At 41.1% G+C, this 19,162-nt stretch overlaps 1 protein-coding gene across 1 annotated transcript in view; it reads left to right on the forward strand.

Annotated features, from left to right (window-relative positions):
- Positions 1-19,162, forward strand: part of LRPPRC (leucine rich pentatricopeptide repeat containing) — a 1,486,422-nt gene that overhangs the window by 452,995 nt on the left and 1,014,265 nt on the right. The window contains exon 13 of the mRNA XM_044079460.1: positions 16,206-16,299. Within this exon, the coding sequence (XP_043935395.1) occupies positions 16,206-16,299 (94 nt within the window). The remainder of the gene's footprint in view (positions 1-16,205; positions 16,300-19,162) is intronic.

A 19,162-nucleotide genomic window follows, 5' to 3' on the forward strand; every position in this document is an offset into this window, starting at 1 on the left:
GCCCCAGTAATGGAAAAGCACCCTTCTCAGCCTCAACAGGCAAATAAGACAACATGTCAAATCCTTTAAGGGTAACTTTGAGAAAAACAGCAATCACAGCAAAGGGTAACCATAAGGCCTTTTACAGCTGTGTATGTAGCCTAAAAGGCTAGGACATAAGCATGTGCCAAACTAGTGACTTACGGTATCTCACACACACTGATCCCACAAACACAGCAAACCTGCTAGCTGACAGATTTGATGAAAATGTCACTCTCTTATCTCCACCAAACTTATCATAAACTTTGCCCCCAACCTTACATATCCGAAGAACAGGTCATTAAAGCCTTGTCTAAGGCAAAAAACACAGCCTGTGTGGGGCCAGACTGCGTCCCAGGCGGTCTTCTAAACAAACTAAAACATGAACTAGCTTCACCATTAAGTACCCTCTTCAATCGCAGCCTTAACACAAGCTTTGTTCCTGCAGAATGGTGAACAGGAATATCTATTCCCCTCTACAAAGGTGGCTTAGCAACAGACCCGGGGCATTATAGACCCATAAATCTGACCAGCCTCATCTGTAAGGCCATGGAACGCATCATCATGGACCTTATAAATAAAGACATAGGCGACCTCCAAACAGTGCATCCGACCCAATCTGGCTTTGTCACTGGCAGATCCTGCCTGTTAAACTTGGTGGATTTCTTTGAAGATATGACCAGGGCCATTGATGAGGGCACATCTGTACACAAAGCATACCTTGACATGGCAAAGGCCTTTGACACATTCTCACACTCTGGCATTACCGATAAACTTGGCAAACTGAATGAAAACCCCTTTGTTGTAAGATGGGTTGCCAACTGTCTCACAAACCGATCACACACTATCAAAGTGGGTAACTGCACCTCAGTAAGCAGACCTGTCACCAGCGGGGTGTCATAAGGGTCAGTGCTGGGCCCTCCACTGTTGGTATATACGTCTCAGAAGCTCAGGCCAAAACTAAGGGGCTGTGGCTGACCAAGTTTGCGGAAGACTGCAAACTGAGTGCAATTATCGAATCCCCAAATGATGTCGGTATACTTCGAGAGCATCTTACGCAGACAAAGGACTGGTGTCTTAGTAAGGACTCAGATTGAATGCAAAGAAATGCATCATCATTCCCTTTGGTAAAAACAATGTCCCTTCACACTATCAAATTAACAACAGAGCCCTATGCACCTAAGAAGTGGTAAGAGATCTGAGATTACAAGTAAACTTTAACCTTAACTTTGACCACCATGTGTCTACTGTAGAAAGGAAGGCTTTCTACATAGCGCACTTGATTAGCAAAGGCAGTTGTAACACCTCTAGACTCATCACTAATCAGGCCCATAATTGAGTATAATGCCCCTTTTGGCATGTACTGTACAAAGCACCTGCTTTATTGGAAAGACCTCCGAGATTTCTAACTAAGAAGCTCAAGGGACTCCAGCACGTGCCTTACACTGACCGACTAAAATCTCTGTCACTGTACTCTGTATCATGTAGACTTCTTAGGGGAGACTTATGCCTGGCTTACAGAGTAATCTCAGACTCAGATTTGATGAATTTGCTGTAAATCAAATGGGACTAGAGCCACATGTTCAAGGACCTAACTGTGGCCTACGACTTGAATAGGACATGCTGGAGGTACAAATTTGTCTCCCAGCGAATGCCGCATCTTTGGAATAGGGTGTTGATTCATGTGAAGCAGAGCACCTATACGACACTGCTCAAAAGGAACCTGGACGAGTTGATGGGGCACCATAAATTCTTACCGGTGATACTGCCCACAACCCTCCTGGACATGGGCAATCATTACTAAATACAGTTGTGGGTATTGACTGGAGTATCTATGGTATTACATTGGGATGAAACGGCTAGGCTTGAAATGACCTCCGGATCAATAGCCTAGTAACCTCCTGTGATCCTATGGCTGTCTGCCTTTTGTGATGTTCTTCGTCTTCCATTGCTGCAGTCCTGACTATTGGGTATAGTCCGCGTCCAGTCGGCCCGAATACCAGAGTATAAGGCTGACGTCGGTCAGGGCGCATTAGACTGACGTCAGTACGTCAGGGTACTAATGCGCATGACCGACGTCATATCCTCAGTCTTTTTTGCCGCATGGTCCGATGCAGAAGCAGTTTTGCGAGTGCAGGTTGGCGTTCTGAAATATTTCCGAAACCGGAGTTTCAGACCGAAACAGAGTTGGCTAAGTACCCCGTTGGGGAACATTTTGGTTTTTTCTTGCCTTCAACAAAAATTCTTGTGGTGGGCTCAGGAATGTCACCTAAACAAGGGACTCTCTGTGACCCGGCCAGAGGCAAGTCAGATCTTAACGACAGATGCCTCGGACATTGCTTGGGGAGCTCATCTAAATGGAAAGTGGATACAAGACAAGTGGCCTGCCAGACTACAGCATCTACATATCAACATGAAAGAGATGTTAGCAGTCCAGTTTGCATTAATGGCTTTCAAGGAGTTACTTCTTCCAGGGCAGGTGTTGATTCTAACAGACAACACAACTGTCATGTGGTACATCAACAAGCAAGGGGGAACACATTCTTATCCTCTATGCAGGCAAGCAATGATTTTATGGGAGACTGCGCTAAGCCTGCAACTAACTCTTCAGGCAAGGTTTCTGCCAGGAGCACAGAACTCCTTAGCAGATGTGTTAAGCAGACAAATCATGGATCCCCACGAGTGGAAACTGGATCTTCATGTATTTCAGAAACTGACAGTGTCATGGGGAACTCCAGACATAGATCTGTTCGCTTCTCCACTAAACCACCAGCTGCCAAAGTATTGCACAAAGGGGTTTCATCACACAGCTTGGAAAGTGGATGCTCTGTCTTTCAGTTGGAAAAACCTTCATGTGTATGCCTTTCCACCTCTGCCTCTTCTTCCAAAGGTACTATTAAAGGTCAGACAAGACAGGCCAAGGATGATTTTGATAGCTCCAGATTGGCCTCGGCAACACTGGTACCCACTACTACGGAGTCTGGTAAAGAAGCCTCCATGGCCTTTACCTCTGATTCCTCATCTGTTATCTCAGAAGGACGGTCATCTGCTCAATGTCAAGCTTCACTCTCTTCATCTAACAGCCTGGCATATTCTGTGTTGAAACACAGCAGGTCTCAACTTCCTCAACAAGTTTTAAATGTGATTATGGAAGCTAGAAGACCTAGTACAAGGAGAGTGTACGCAGAAAAATGGAAGAGATTTTTATTTTGGAGTACAGCAAAGAATTTGGAGATTTCTGAGCCTAATTTGAGTGTGGCTCTTCAATATCTTACTGAATTATTGGACAAAGGTTTGTCCTTCTCTTCCATTAAGATTCATGCTGCAGCAATTTCAGCTCACTATGATTGTGACCCACCTTTGTTTTCGCATCCTTTGTTCAAGCAGTTTCTTAGAGGGGCAAAGAATATAAGACCCCACGAGAGCTCCTATTCCTGCTTGGGATCTCAATTTTGTGTTGGAAAAACTTACTCTACAACCTTTTGAGCCTGCAGCTACTGCTGAATTGAAATACTTGTCATGGAAGACTGCTTTTCTGTTGGCTATTACTTCTGCAAGAAGGGTGTCTGAGTTGCAGGCCCTTATGGCAGTAGAGCCCTTTTGATTTTCCATAAGGATAGGGTATCATTACGTACTAATCCTTCTTTTATGCCTAAGGTGGTTTCTAGTGTGGCTTTAAACCAAACTATTCATTTGCCTACGTTTTTGCAGACCCTCAAAATAAAGGGGAAAAGATTTTGCACACTTTAGATGTACACAGGCAATTGCGTTATTATTTAAGCAGGACTAAGGATTTTAGGCAGTCTCAGCAATTGTTTGTTTCTTTTGCTTTGAGTTCACAGGGCAAGCCTGTGTCAAAACAAACTATTTCTAGGTGGATTGGCTTTTGCATTGCATTTTGTTATTCCCATCATGGCAAGGAGATTCCAGCTGGGATTAGGCCTCATTCCACTAGGGCTACTGCCACTTCAACAGCATTTCTAAGGGGTGGCAACTAAGGATATTTTGGAAGCAGCTACTTGGAGTTCAGTGCATACTTTCTCTAAGCATTATCACCTTCCTATCTACTCTAAGTCTAGGGCTGGTTTTGCCACAGCTGTTTTGCAAGGCATGTTGTCAGCTCCTACTTCTTTATGATTTGCCAGCCTCCCTTACCTCTGCTTTGGGATTCTACCCAATAGTCAGGACTGCAGCAATGGAAGACGAAGAACATAGTACAGTTTTGTACCTACCATAAATGTAGATGTTCGAGGATTCCATTGCTGCAGTCCAATTTACCCTCCCTCCTTCCCCTCTGTATTTAGGGGTGGTTGTGTAGGTGAGTTTACATGCTTATATTTTTGTATATATTGTTGTATATATTGTACATGTTTTTGGTGCAGGTTTTTTGGACTTGTCTTTTTAGGGTCTTCTGACATCTGGGGCAAGAAAAGACTGAGGATATGACGTCGGTCATGCGCATTAGTACCCTGACGTACTGACGTCAGTCTAATGCGCCCTGACCGACGTCAGCCTTATACTCTGGTATTCGGGCCGACTGGACGCGGACTATACCCAGTAGTCAGGACTGCAGCAATGGAATCCTCGAACATCTACATTTATGGTAGGTACAAAACTGTACTTTTTTTTTAAAAGAACAGAGTCTCTCTTTTAGTATCAGTCCCTTTATGCCCAAGGTGGTTAATGATTTGTCCTCGAATCAAACAGTTTATCTTCCTTTGTTTTTCCCTTTCCACAGGTTGCTATTGAGAGGATTCTTTACATTTTGGATTTACATAGCTTGGGTGCTACCAGGACAACACAACAGATATCAGGAAATCTGTGCAACTTTGTTTCTTTTCATTCCAGGAAATTAGATTCGACCGTTTCTAAGCAAACCATCTCCTTCGGGAAGGCCATTTCTTTTTGCTATTCTTTTCATGGCAATCATCTTCTGTTCGTGCTCATTCTACCAGTGCAGTTGCCTATTCAGGTACTTTTGTCAATGGTCTGAATAGTAGATCCATTTTGGCAGCTGCTGGTTGTACACATTTTTACTAAACATTAAAAGTTGGATGTAATTTCTAGAGACAGGGTTAGTTTTACCAGGGCCATCCTTCATGGGTGTTTGGAAGGCTCCTCTCTGTCTTCCATCCTCACCAGTAACTTTTGAACTCCCACAGTTGTAAAGAATACTGCAGCATTTAACCACCTGTGTGTGCAGTCCGTGCAGTGAAGCATCCAACAACCATGAAGAACCACACACTGTCCAGGTCAAGAGTGTATTCCAACTATTTATTAGTAAAACAACAAGTTAAGCGCTTTCGTCCCCTCAAGGACTTAATCAGAACCTCATGCCATATAAAATTACATGACTTGTATACAACTTAAAACATACATCACCCAATCACATTACATCCTCATTTCAGTTCCTTAACTCATAAGTGTCCATCATATGTTACCATCAGTGGAAAACAGTCACTGTCTGAAACAAAAACAATATGATAGAAGCATAATAAAAAGCAGTCTTCCTACAATGTTTGTAACATGACATACATAAATATACCCACATTTCAACATGTGCCTATTGTATAAAAATTATGTTTACAATTCTATTTAAAGTGCATATACTCTATTAAAATAAGCAAAATTTGAAAAAAAAAAAATTAAATTAAAAAAAAACAGTTTGGCCCCTCTCATTTTAAGTACAGGATTGAGTGTGATATATTCATTTAAACCTGGTTTGTGCATTGCATCTAATCTAAATTGCCACAGAATTTCCTTGTGTTCTGTTTTTGTTTCCCAAGCTCCCCCTCTAGCTTCTAATGGAACTACTTCTAAGATTCCAAAAACAAGCTTCTTGTGGCCCTCACATGCAGAAGTGTGTTTGTATAACGCATTGTTCTTATTGCATTTCCTTATGTCTTATAGGTGTTCATAAATTCTTTTGGAAAGTTTCCTCTCCATTTTCCCCACATAAAATGAACAAGGGTCACAGAGGGCTAACTAAGTACACCACACCACTTGTATATCAATTTCCTCTTGAAAAAGTAATTTTGTTGTTGAAACTGGGCAGAACAATTTCCCTTTTGTTAAATATATGGTGGCAGTAACTACATCTACCACATTTGGTTGTTCTGAATTTATGGGTTTGGGGTCCCTCTCTAACACTTGTTTAATGCTCTTGTCAACCTTGCATGTAAATGTGGGTGTTTCCCCAGTATGTTGGAACAACTCGTCAGTTTTTAGAATGGCCAAATTCCTTAGAATTATATTCTTTACCTCCCTGTTCCCTTCATTGAACTTAATCACCATAACATTTTGAAAACTCTTAGTATCTGTGTTTTTACTCTGTCCTATACTCTCTAGTAAATCCGGCTTCCCCAGTATACATGGGAATCTGGTGTCTCTGTTGCTCACCACTTCCTCCTAAGTGTTCTTAATTCCTGTGGATAAACCCCTGTTTAAGAACATGGATGTAATTTTGTTCAGTTCTTCTTGGAACAAAATTTCATTAGAGTTCATCTTAGCCGCTCAAATGAATTGTCCCTTTACCAATTTCCTTTTACAATAACCTGGATGCCCACTGTTAAAGTGCAGAAAACCATTAGAGTATGTATCCATTCTGTAGATTGTAGTTGTGTAAGTTTCATTCAGTATTCTAAGATGAATGGCCAGATAGTTTATGCTGTCTATGTTCTTAGTGTGTGTAAACCTCAGGAAGGTTGATGTGCCCTGGAGGTAGTTCAAGAATAACTCAATCTCCATGGGGTTCCCTTCCATACAAAAAAACAGGTAATCTAAAAATCGAAAGTAGTGGGACCATAGTGGGGAATAGATGGAATCTAGAATAGCCTTCTTCTCCCATCATAACATCACTATGTTTGCAAAAGTGGAAGCACACGTCTTCCCATTACCACTCCACTAACCTGTTTGAAGTATTCACCTCAAAGTACAAAAACATCGACAGAAAACAATTTGATTTCTCGGTGCATATCCTCAACGTCCCAAACCTTTCTGGTGTGGTACTGGGGAAAAGATCAAAAACGTCAACCATCAAGAAAACAAGTTGAGTCTTTGGAACTGTTGACATCAAGTTTGGCTAAGAAGTCCCACACCCCCTGCTATTTATATGTACCAAATCTGAGATCACACTAAAGTGCGGAAAAGGGAAATCTTCCCTTTCCACATACTGGAGATCTAAGAACGTTCAAACTTTCAGAAGTTCAGTCATATTGTCTCGGCCGTATGAAAGTCGAATTTTTGAAAGTTTGATCATATGAAGGGGACCCACATATGTATGTGTGTAAAAATATATGTGGGTGTGTGTGTATGTGTATAATGTGTGTGTGTGTATGTATATATATATATATATATATATATATATATATATATATATATATATATATATACATATATATATATATATATTTTTTTCTTAATTCTTACCTCGTATTCTGCAGTTTTTCTTTTGTAGTAGTCTCACCTTCCTGCTTTGACAGTTTTTCTGCCTCTTCTAGTCATCTTTTATTTACCCTTAATGTAATCCTCCTATATGTCAGTTGTTCTGAAGTGTTTTTTTTTTTTTACATAGTAGCTGAATCCATCTCAGAGCTATTATGTTGTAGTGACCGCACAGCTAGTAGTTCTGTCTTTTGGTACAGTCTAGTAGGAGTCCTTTATAAAACTTTATCTGCTGCTTTTTTTAATGTCTCCTTCTGGATGACATTCATTTTTATTTTTACTATGAAATAAGAGTTCACTGTTTTTATAGTGAGTTACTGACTTTTTATCAAATGTTTCTCTTCTGTGTAAGAGAGCTAAGAATATCCTGCTAGAAGTCAATAAAGACGGAATGTGTTGGAAAAGTAATGGCTGTGAAAGAACTGTGACGTAGGGTATTGTAGTATATGAAAAAAAATGTCGAGACAATATATAATACTGTATTAAGGAAATGATGAATGACAGAGATGCGTTTGTCGTTACTGACTCTTGCAGTAGGTGTGGTTATAAACACTGCAAGAAGACTTGTCCAGCTTTATCAAGCTTGCAGAATCTGTGTTGGAAAAGTGTAATATTTTAACACAAAGTACTTTTAAACCTTTTGGATTGGAGAATACTTGAGAGGTGAATGTACATTGTTAGCCTTTTCTGGCACTGTGTGTCATGATTAAAAGTTAGCCTTATTTGCAGATGATATTTTGCATTTGATAAATTCAATGACATTCCAGTGTTCTGGAATATTTTGAGACGGTTTTGTGCACTTGCAGGATATAAAATAAATGAAGATAAAACAAACTGTAGTAGTAAACTATGGGAAGAAATCTGTAGAACTCTTAAGTATGCAGTAAAGTCCATATGGTTCATAATTTTTGCATGGAGGTGTTTTCATAGGCATTGTTTTACTCCAAGTATGAATTCAGAGGATTTTTCCAAAGGTAGATAGCAGATTTTTGATGTAAAGAGGAGAGAGGAAATTAAGAACATGCTTTTTGAGAATGTTAACAAGTTGGTGTATTTTGAAAAATTCCCTACAGAGTACTTTGATAAAAATGTTGGGAACGTATAGTAGTAAGCAAGGAAATTGTATTAAAATTGAAATTACACTGAGTTTATTTAATGTTTAACTAGGTTAGTGAATTGGTCCAAAAAACATTTTCAAGCACAGTTTGAGCCATATAGGCAACAACACAGATTGTAATCTGGCAATAAGCTGTGTGCACACTGGTATAATCAAAGCTCAATACAGCATGCAGCTAGATCAAGATAATGGGACAATAAGTAGCAAACTGTAGTGTGACACAACACCATATAACAATATGCAACTAAGCTAATGATATGCATTGTTAAATTGTCATAAATGTAGGACTTAGACAATAACCAGTACAAAACAGTTTTACTGACATTAGATGGTGCTGCGGTAGTGCTGTCGCCTCACAGTAAGACCCTGTCCAGTTTGACTCAAGCTAGAGCGTCTTCTGCGTGGAGACATGCGTGAATGGGCGTACCTTCGTTGAAGGTTGTGCGTTAGGGCTGGCAACTCAGCACGTAAAAATCAACTGCCAATCATTAGCGGACCGGAGTTCCGCTGTGGCGACCCCTAACCGGGAAAAGCCAAAAGAAACAACAACCAGTGAAACATCTGTCGGATACAATGTCAGTCTAATACGGCAGTAAAAAGACAGGATGAAACAGCAGTAAGTGGGGGGGGGGGGTGTTACGTACTTAGTCCTAAGAATAAGATCTGAAGATCTGTAAGGGAAGAACAGAGGATCATCATGCAGTTGAATTTAGACGTAAGCGGGGGAGATATAAATGCAGTTGGATAATGTGACTAAGTTTGTCCAACCAAGTTTACTAAAACAGTCACAGATATACTACCTTAGTGAAGGTGCTCCTTAAAGATTTTTATGAATGATGATACATTAGTAATGCTTCTGATATTATCTGGAAGATTATTCCAGATAGCTGGTACAGTTCTAGAAAATAGGTTTTCATAGATTGTAAGAATAAAGGGAGGTCTGTATCAAGAGGTGGTTGTGGAATCACTGAGAGGATAGGATCTAATTCAGACTTGTGCAAGTGTAAAGCTTTCTTTAACTTTGCAAAATGCATTACTAAATTTAATTTTTAGGAAAGAATTTTATTCACTTTTGAATGCTTGTCTGGTGGTTTGTTTGGTAGCTTAAGGGTGCTGTGTATTGAACTGGCTTAAACTTCACAGTTAGCTTCTGCCATATGAAGAGTTGCTGCTGAAGCTATTTCTACCATACAACTATTTAATGTTGGTTTATTTTAAGGGTAAAAATTGTGCTGTTTGTGTTCCTGAATGGTCTGGCTGATGGCAGATATATTGTAAAGACAGAAAAGGGGGTGTTGCTAATGAATAGATATTTCCCCGTTAAGAAAATATTGTGCTTTTGTATGTGTGTAAAATAATCGTGGAGAAGTTTCAGTTACTGTTTGAGTGCAATCCTTCCAGTCTGAAGTGGGTGATAGCTGGGAGCCAGTGAGTATAACATTACTCTGCTGCCGTATGGAGTAAAGTTGATTTAGGTGTGTCAGGTGTTGGCTGTTTTCTTTGGTAGTGGTGTACATTTACTGTATATGTTAGGGCTAGTCATCCCTGTCATATTACTTTGTGGTCAGTGGTGTGGATTGTGAGGCTTTAGGGCCTGGCCATCCTTATTGGTGGCAGTGTGTCACAGGAGGATGTACTCTATTAAACAAAATGCATGTGCCTGTTTTATTGGATTCCATCCTTTTATAATAAAATGCGTTTGCCTTACTCTTTCAAAGGGTAATACCAGCTGAGTCAACTACTTGAGAAGTATGACTAAGTTTGTCTTGGCAGTAACCGAGCTTAAACTAACAGTTTTGTTTTACTTTCTACAAAAGAACTGCTGATTTCCTTCCATTTCACTGTTACAGTATTCATTACATTAGGGATCCCCTGCCATGGACGGCCCGACATCCAGCCAGTATACCAAAGCCTTTAGGTTGCTTTAAGTTATGCCATACGTCACACGTATGCTCCTTGCATAGTGTAGGGCATAAAGGTGATGTCTGGACATACCATCCTCTGAATTTTGCCAACAGTCTGAATACCATCACTTGATCATTGGTCTTGAATGCCCGTTCTGTTGCTGGTTCACCAAGTCGTTGCAGATAATTGCCCTGTTGGGGTTCTTTTTCACTTATCCTTTTTTATTGATGCTTGTGGGGTTTCATGCTATCCAAGAAGGGTAAATGCCATTGTGGGAGACATATTTCCCATAAAAAATCACCACAACCAGTGTCTCTCTTGCCTAGGTGCTTCTCACGAACATACATCCTGTTCTATCTGTCAGGCCTTCATACCTAAAACCCGTCGTAGTAAACTGTCTTCTTTGGCACTGTCTTAAAAATCGGCATCTTAAACGTCTTGTGAAAGACACGATGGAGGATACTTCCCGCTCTGAAGGACAGCTGTCCGTGAAGAAGGTCAAGAAGCCTAGGCCAGAATCTTCTACTGTTCAGCCTCCGCAGGACGTCTTTCCCAAGGAGATTGAATGCCCAGAGGCTCACCTGGCTTTATCATTAGTTTTTTTCGTTTGCAACCGCGTTGGAGGCCAGTGGGGATCCAACTTTAAGCACATCCGAGGAGGCATTGGAGATGTTAGTTTCTGACTGTTTTGGGGGGGGGTGGCGGCGTGGCTGATTAATCTTTGAGGGGCCAAGGGGTGTTCCTCAAATATTTAGTTAGAGAAGTCTCTACTACTATCATTAAATGTCCTGGGTTAGAGCCTTCTAAGTTTTATAAGGCGGGGGTCCCATTGAAGAAAAAGCAAAAGACTAAACGTATCATTCCTGCTCCTAAGTATCCGCAAAGTGAATGGCAGTCTTTTACCCAGGGTTTGTTTGGTGTTTTAATAGCATTGAAACCTCCTCAGGGAGTTTCTGTTCCTGCCTCCTTTGGTTCTGTACTCCACTAAAAAGACCCAGGGAATAGGATTCCTCTGAGTAAGAGCTGGATTCGGATGAGGAATGCCTTGTTTACTATTCTCACATTCCCTCTCCTGTGGACTCTGGTTCAGAGGAAGAGGAATCTTCCAGTCCTGATACTCCCTTTGAAGATGTTTCTTTTGGAGACATGATCTTCAGGATGATGGAGTTCTTTAAATGGGATTGTGCTCGGGTTTCTCTGGTACATAAGACACTATGAGTTGCTGCAGATAGAATCCCCTAAACCTTCTGCTGTTCCTCCTGTGTTGTCTGTCTTTTTGGATGCATGTTTTAATGCTTCCAAGGCTCCAGACTTTCAGTCTGCTGCTCCCAAGAAACCTGATAGATTCTATCGGGTGCCTGAGGACTCTACATTTTTGTAGAAGTGTCCTTTTGCTGACACATCGGTGGTGTCTGTAGCTTCTGGTAATCCCTCCAAATTGCTTCCTTTTCCTAAGTTACTGCCTTCTGATAAAGATAGCAGGACCATGAAAAAGCTAGACAAGAAGGCTTTGCACATCTGCTACTGTGGCTTTTAGGGCTGTTAATTATCAGACCCGTATGTTCAGGTATTTGTTGGCTCTCTTCTCAAAGGCTTGTCAGGTTATTTCTGGTCTTTCAGATTCTGAAGGTAAAATTTCTCCTCTTTCCTTGTTGGGGACTTTCTCCCAGGTGGCTCATCATTCCATGAAGTGTAATTATGATGCAGTAAATGCTTCCTCTAAGGCTGCTGCTTTTGGGCCAGTAATGAGGAGGTATTCTTGGCTTCGGCTTCAACCTTTGCCTGATGGTATTAATGCCAAGTTGATGGATGCCCCTCTTGATAGTTTGTTGAAGCTGCTGCTATGTTTAAGTTCCTTCAGGATAAAGGCAAGACTTTACAGGAACTTAAACTTGTTTCTCTCTCCTGTGCTTAAATTTCAGAGACAGTAACCCCAATAAACCAGCCTTTGTTTATAGCAAATCTCGCTCTCCTCCTAAGGATAAAAAAGGTGGCAAGCGGGCTCCTCTTGCTAAAGCTACTCAGACTTTAGTGCCTCAGAAGTCTCCTTTGCCAGATAAACCAGGTGCTAACTGTCCTATTATTCCCAGCCACTTTCCTCTTCCCCTTTGACTCTCTCTCTTCCTGTTTGGCTACAGATTACTCAGGATTCCTGGGTCCTGTCCATTATTCACCAGGGGTATTTCATGGTTTGGAAATCCCTTAACCCTTTTATGGGTGTTCCTCAGCCCTCTCAGGAACAACTGTCTTTCTTTCCAAAGGTGCTCCCGGGACCTTTTGACTCTGGGTACTGTTCAGGAGGTGCCTATGCCCCAAAGAGGAAGGGGGTTTTACTCCAGGATTTTTAGTCATACCTAGAAATGAGGGTACTTGGAGACCAATTCTAGACCTCTCTCATTTAAACACTTTTCTGAGGGTGCCCTCCTTTCAAATGTTATCCCTTCAGATTTGATTTTTTCTTCTGCTTCCTCAGGCTTATATGGTGTCTTTAGAGCTCAAAGATGCGTATCTTCATATGCCGTTCCATCCCCTTTTCAGGATGTTTTCACATTTTTCTGTTGCTTCCTGGCATTTTCAGTTCTTTGTTTTGCTCTTTGGCCTTTCTACTGCCCAAAGAGTTTTCACCAAATGCCTCGCACCTGTGATTGCTTTTTGGAGGCTTCAGGGGATCCAGGTATTTCCCAACTTGGATGACCTCCTGTTTCAGGCATCCTTTCCAGAGATTTTTTTGCAAAATCTTCATTTTGCCATTTCCCTTTTGCAAACCTATGGTTCACAATAAACTTCAAAAGGCCTTTGACTCCATGTTTCTGGGGTGCAAGATCCAAGTGGTACCTATGCTGTCATCCCTGCCTCTGACCAAGGCCTAGACACTCATCTCCTTCTTTCATTCTCTTTTTTTCTTCTGGCCTTTATTATAGCCAGTGAGTTTCTGAAAGCTCTGGGATTCATGGCATCCACCATCCATGTGCTCCCTGTGGCCAAACTCCACATGAGAAAGCTTCATTGGTTTCTGAAGTCAGTTTGGCATCAACATGTGCATCCCCTAGACTTTGTAGTTCTTCTTCTACCTTTTCTCAAGAAGGAACTTCACTGATGGATCCAACAGTTCTCTAAAGCCAGGGCTCCATTTTCACCCCCTCTTCCCTCTCAGAAGATATTCAGATGTAGGATGGGGAGCAGCTGTTGACTCCCTAAAAGTGCAAAGTTTGTGACTGCTTGTTCAAGAGAAAGACCATATCGGTATCAGAGATGAGAGGTCTTCTAATGGAACTTCAGGCTTTTCATCCTCATTTCTCCCCGGGACCTCTCAAAGTATTTAGGTATTTACAGACAATACCAGAGTGATGTGGGTATGTAAAACAAACGGGGGGGGGGGGGTAAGATCTTATCTTCTTTGCCAATTGGCACTCCTAATGTGAGATCTTGCTGTCCAGTATTAAGTGACTTTTCGGGCAGCTTACATTCCCTCAGGTCAAAACATTGTGGCAGACACTGTGAGCAGGTCCTTAATTCAGTACCACAAAGGGATGCTTCACAGGGATGTTTCTGGACATGGTCCACCAGTGGGATACTCCTAAAATAGATCTAATTGCCTCCCCTCTGAACAGAAAACTATTTTGTGCTAGAGTCCCAGGTCCTCTGTTTAGAAGGTGGACGCCTTATCTTTTTCTTGGAAGGGGATGTTTCTTTGCGCTTTTCCTTCCCTTCCCCTCCCCTCATTCTAAAGTCCTGTTAAAAATTCAACAGGATGCTCACAAAATCTTGTTGATGATTCCCTTTTGGCCAAGACAGCTTTGTTTCCCTGTTCTGCATTTAGCCAAGGGCAGTCATCACAAGTAACCTTACAGGGTAGATCTACTCACACAAGACAAGGGATCTGTCAGCCATCCCCACCTGTCAACCCTTCAGCTGACAATGTGGGTGAAAGGATTTTGATTCCACATAGTTACCTTTTTTCCAAGGACATGCTTAGGATCCTGCAGGAGGCCAGGAAACCCAATATTAGGAAATCCTGTTTATCCAAATGGCAGAGGTTTTCTGTTTGGTGTCATTCTTGTAACCTGGATCCACTTTCGGTGGATGTTCCTTTGGTTCTCTCTTGTCTGTGTGAATTGCTCACTGCTGGGTTGGGTTCTTCTGTTAAGGCCCACTTATTAGCTATCTCTGCTTTTCTGCCTTTCTCCTCCTTTAGCTTCTAGATTTGAGGCTAAACAATTCTTGAAAGACATCCATCAAATTAGGCCTCCCAGGAAGCCTGCTTCTCCTCCCTGGGATCTTAATTTTGTTCTGGAGAAATCGACCCAGGTTCCTTTTGAGCCTGCAGCTTCAGCTTCCTTGCAGCATTGTTCTTGGAAGATTACTTTTGTTGGCCCTTACTTCTTCCAGATGGGTGTCTGAGCTTCAAGCCCTTACGGCTTTTCATCCTTTTTAGTTTTCCATAAGAACAAGGTGTTCCTTTTGTACTAATCCTTTTATGCCCGAAGTGGTGAATGAGTTGCCTCTTAGTCTGTTCATTTGCCCACTTTTTTCCCTTCTGCAGTCTGCCAGTGAGAAGGTGCTGCAAGATGTTGGATGTTTATAGACCACTCTGATTGTATTTCGATAAACTAAGACTATTAGGAAATCTGATCAGCTCTGTTTCCTTTCATCCTAGGTTAGTAGGATTAGCTGTATCCAAGCAAACTATTTCTTCTTGGATCTCAAAAGCTATTTCTTTTTGTTTTTCCTTTCATGGTAAGAGCCTTCCTTGTTCTGTTAAAGCTCAATCTACTAGGGCTGTGGCTTCTTCTGGTGCTTTTTTCAAGTGTTTGGATATGTAGTTTATTCTTGAGGCAGCTACCTGAACTTCTGTGCTTGCATTTACCAAGCAGTGCAAGTTGGATAGAATCTCCATGGCTAGAGCTGGTTTTGCTATTGCCATCCTTCATGGCTTCCTAGAGGGCTCTGCAGGTCCTTCATCCTCGCAAGTTTCTTCCTGAGCTTTGGCACTCTGCCTAATGTAATGAATACTGCAATAGTGAAATGGAGGGACCTAGTACAGTTGTGTAAAATCTTAACATAAAGGTAGATGTCCTTCTCTTCACTGTTGCTGTAGTCACTTGCTCCCTCCCTCCACCCCCTGGTCCATTTCTCTTCTGGATTTACTGATTGTTTTCTGTTCCTTGGGTTGGTGTTCTTACTGGGGCTCGTAGTTCTGAGGATGGTATGTCCGAAAGTCACCTTTGTGTCTTACAGCACACAAGGAGCACATATGTGATGTATTGTGCACCTTAAAGCAACCTAAAGGCTTTGGTGTGCTGGCCAGATGTTGGGCCACCCTTGGCAGGAGATCCCTAATGTAATGAATACTGCAACAGTGAAGAGAGGGACATCTACCTTTATGGTAAGATTTTACATAGTTATACTTTATGGTGAGCACTTCACATAACGGTCATGAATAATTGCCCCACACTATTAATCACATACATTTTCTAGTGTAGTCAAAATTATTACTGTAGATCTCTAAAGAAGGGATGCCCTGTCTCGGGCAGCCCATTGCTCGGCCAGTATGGTGAAGCTTAAAAAAGGATCTTGTTTGTTTTGTACATTACATTTATGCTCCTCCTACAGAACGTAGGGCATAAAATGGAAGTATGGATGCAACTAAATATTTTAATTGTGTTGAATCTCTTTCTGGTAATGAGATGTCTGATTGAATTATTACTTTGTATTTGTGCAGGAGAATGGCTGCTCAGTTAACAATGCTGAGTTCCTTGCATCTGAATTAAGAACAGAGGCGGTGAATGGAAGATTAGGAAATGTTCTGACCTTGTGTAAGTGCTGCATGTTTTTCTTTGTATGCTTTTGCATTTTAGTGGAGGTGTACAGTAAGCATTACTGTGGTTCTAAATGAAAGATTGCACTCATTTTATCGACAGCCGTTGTTGCAAAGACTAGAAGTGAAAGACGTGGAGATGATTACATAACCAGAGTATAGTCTTGGCCTATGGTTAGTCTTCACTGTAGCAGTGGTACTTGCATAAATGATCTTAATAAAAGCTCTGTTGTTTTTCTTGCTTAAACGTAAGCTGTTTTAGTGCTTGCAGCTGAATTAGTTATGGAAAAGGGAGTATAGAAGTCACTTTCTTGACTTTGTTTTGCTCCTGTACAATCCAACCCATGTATTGCTGTTTTTAAGTAAATTGCTGTCATTGGTGGAACTGATATATAACCTCAGTGATGGCCTAGTATAAGGTTCAGTGATTGTGTTTTTCTGTTACTGCTTGAAATTTTCTAAGAAATGCAATACTGCAATGTTTTTAAACTTTATGCTTATAAAATGGTGTTGACTGCTGGACATAGGCAAATAACTTATTCAGAGACTTGCTGTGCATTTCATTGTTGGAGATGATGAATCATTTCTTAAAATGTCACACTGCTTGGATGATGTGCCTCATGGGATTACATTACCCATCATGAAAGGTGGACACTGATCTTGATTCTGTGTTCATTCTCGAGCATGGTTTGATGCCCACAGTGTCTTTCTTTGCAAGGGAGCTGTTAGATTACCCTCATTTTAAAAATAAAATATTGCCACTGACATTTGGCAGAGTTAGCACCAAGGATTAAGGCTGTAAGCTGTTAATGAGCTGCCTCCTCTAATCCAGGGTTTGAGTCACAGCCTGTATTCATCACTTAACCAATGGTCTGGGTCATTTGGGAAAGTGGGCATGGGAATGCGTAGTAATATCTTATGAACAAATGGTGGAAATAGTTTTTGTCAAATCCAAGAGTTAATGTAGCTATATTGCTTGTTTTGATTACTATCTCTTTGGAATTACGTTTTGCCACATTCGTGCAAGTCTGGCATCCAGGAAAAAAAAATATGCTGCATCCCATCGCATGTGTTGGACTCTTTCCTGAAGCCGTTTTTGCATTTGTTCTTTATTTGTAATTGAGTTTTCTCAGTCCATAAATTCTCACTTTTATGTAATAATGGAATAGATTGCTGCATCAAAATACTATTTTTTACAGTTTCAACCAACAAAGTAATAAGGGGTAGAACATTCATCAAATAAATGAGGCTGTGGTTAGCACAAAGCAAAGCCATTGGGAACCGTTCCTTTGGTTCATAAGAATGTCCTTTATGATGTAATCCACTTCATTATTTATTTTTTTGCCATCATATGCATTGCCTGTGACATGCTTAAGTGTGTATTTGGTTCCTGAATTGCTATAACCAAATCAGTATATCTCTCTGTGTTTACAAAATGATTCCATACCATAGCTCATAGGTGCAAACATGATTTCAGATTTTTTCTTTAAAAGAAATGTTTGGTAACTTCCTTGAGAGAGCAAACGCCATTAGTTATAAGTTAGGAATGCTGTATTTTGTAATAAGTATTTTCCTGCTATAAGGAGTCCTCCATTATTGAAATGTGCAATGCTTCACTTGAAGATCAGCTTAGACTTTAAAAAAATCCAGTTATGGACAGACTGTGTATACCATTCATTAGTTTGGTGACTACTGGCACCTTTGTTTTACATTTTTTTATTTTAGTGCATGTTCTGCTTTGACAGATTGAAATAGGTGTCCTCTTCACTGACAACATTTTAGTTTTAGAGCTGTAGGTAATGGGATGCTATTCTTTCCCAGCTATGTTATATGGGTTGGAGACAGTGGCATGGACAAAAAAGCAGGAGTCAGAGCTGGATGTGACAGAGTTAAAGATGTTAAGATTTGCACTGGGTGTGACAAGGGTGGACAGGATTTAGGAATAAGTATATTAGAGGATCAGCCCAGATTGGAAGGTTTGGAGACAAAGCCAGAGAGGCAAGATTACGATGGTTTGGACATGTGCTGAGGAGGGATGCAGAGTATATTGCGAAAAAGATGCTAAGGATGAAGCTACCAGGTAACAGGAAAAGAAGAAGGCCTAAGATAAGATTTAGGGATATGGTGAGAGAGGACATGCAGGTGATTGGTCTGACAGAGCAAGATGCAGAGGACAGGAAGAAATGGAAACAGATGATCCGCTGTGGCGACCCCTAACGGGAGCAGCTGTAAGAAGAAGATGATTTTCCCAGGAACGAAACTGCATCTTTCCTGACTTGGCTTAACTTTTAATTGTCCTTTCTTGGATATCCGAGTCATAAGTACTGCTGATGTTCTTCGTGTTTCACTGTTGCAGTCATTACACTTGGGGTTATCCTGCTGGCAGGCTACCCTCAGTCAGCCTGAATTCCATAGTCTAGGTCCGGCATCGGTTGCTATCGCCTCTTCCCTGACGTCAGTGCGTTTTCTTTGATATCTGAGTCATCAGTACTGCTGTTCCTGGAAACTTCCATTAAGGTTCCATTGCCTTCCCCAGTGGCATTTAAATTTGTGACCTCATCTGCTTTGACATTAAAAATTGACAAGCCTGAGTCATTAGAATTTTAAATGCCTAGTACTTTTATTCTCAGAACAAATAGTACCGTCTGTTTGTCTTATCCTGTCAAAAATCCCTGCTGTCGCTTTCAGCAAGCATAGAGATCCCCCCTTAACAGAAATTTTACTGAATTTGAGTGAAGGAGAGGTGGCAGGTGGGGGATAGATCACTGTAAGACATGGACTCCCCCTTCTCAGATTACACTTCACACATCTGCCTTCCCACCAACCTTCTAGGATCAAGATATTGGGAACCTAGAGAATGA

Source organism: Protopterus annectens, chromosome 1.part0 (genome assembly GCF_019279795.1).
Source record: "Protopterus annectens isolate FY-2018-M chromosome 1.part0, PAN1.0, whole genome shotgun sequence".
Taxonomy (NCBI): domain Eukaryota; kingdom Metazoa; phylum Chordata; order Ceratodontiformes; family Protopteridae; genus Protopterus; species Protopterus annectens.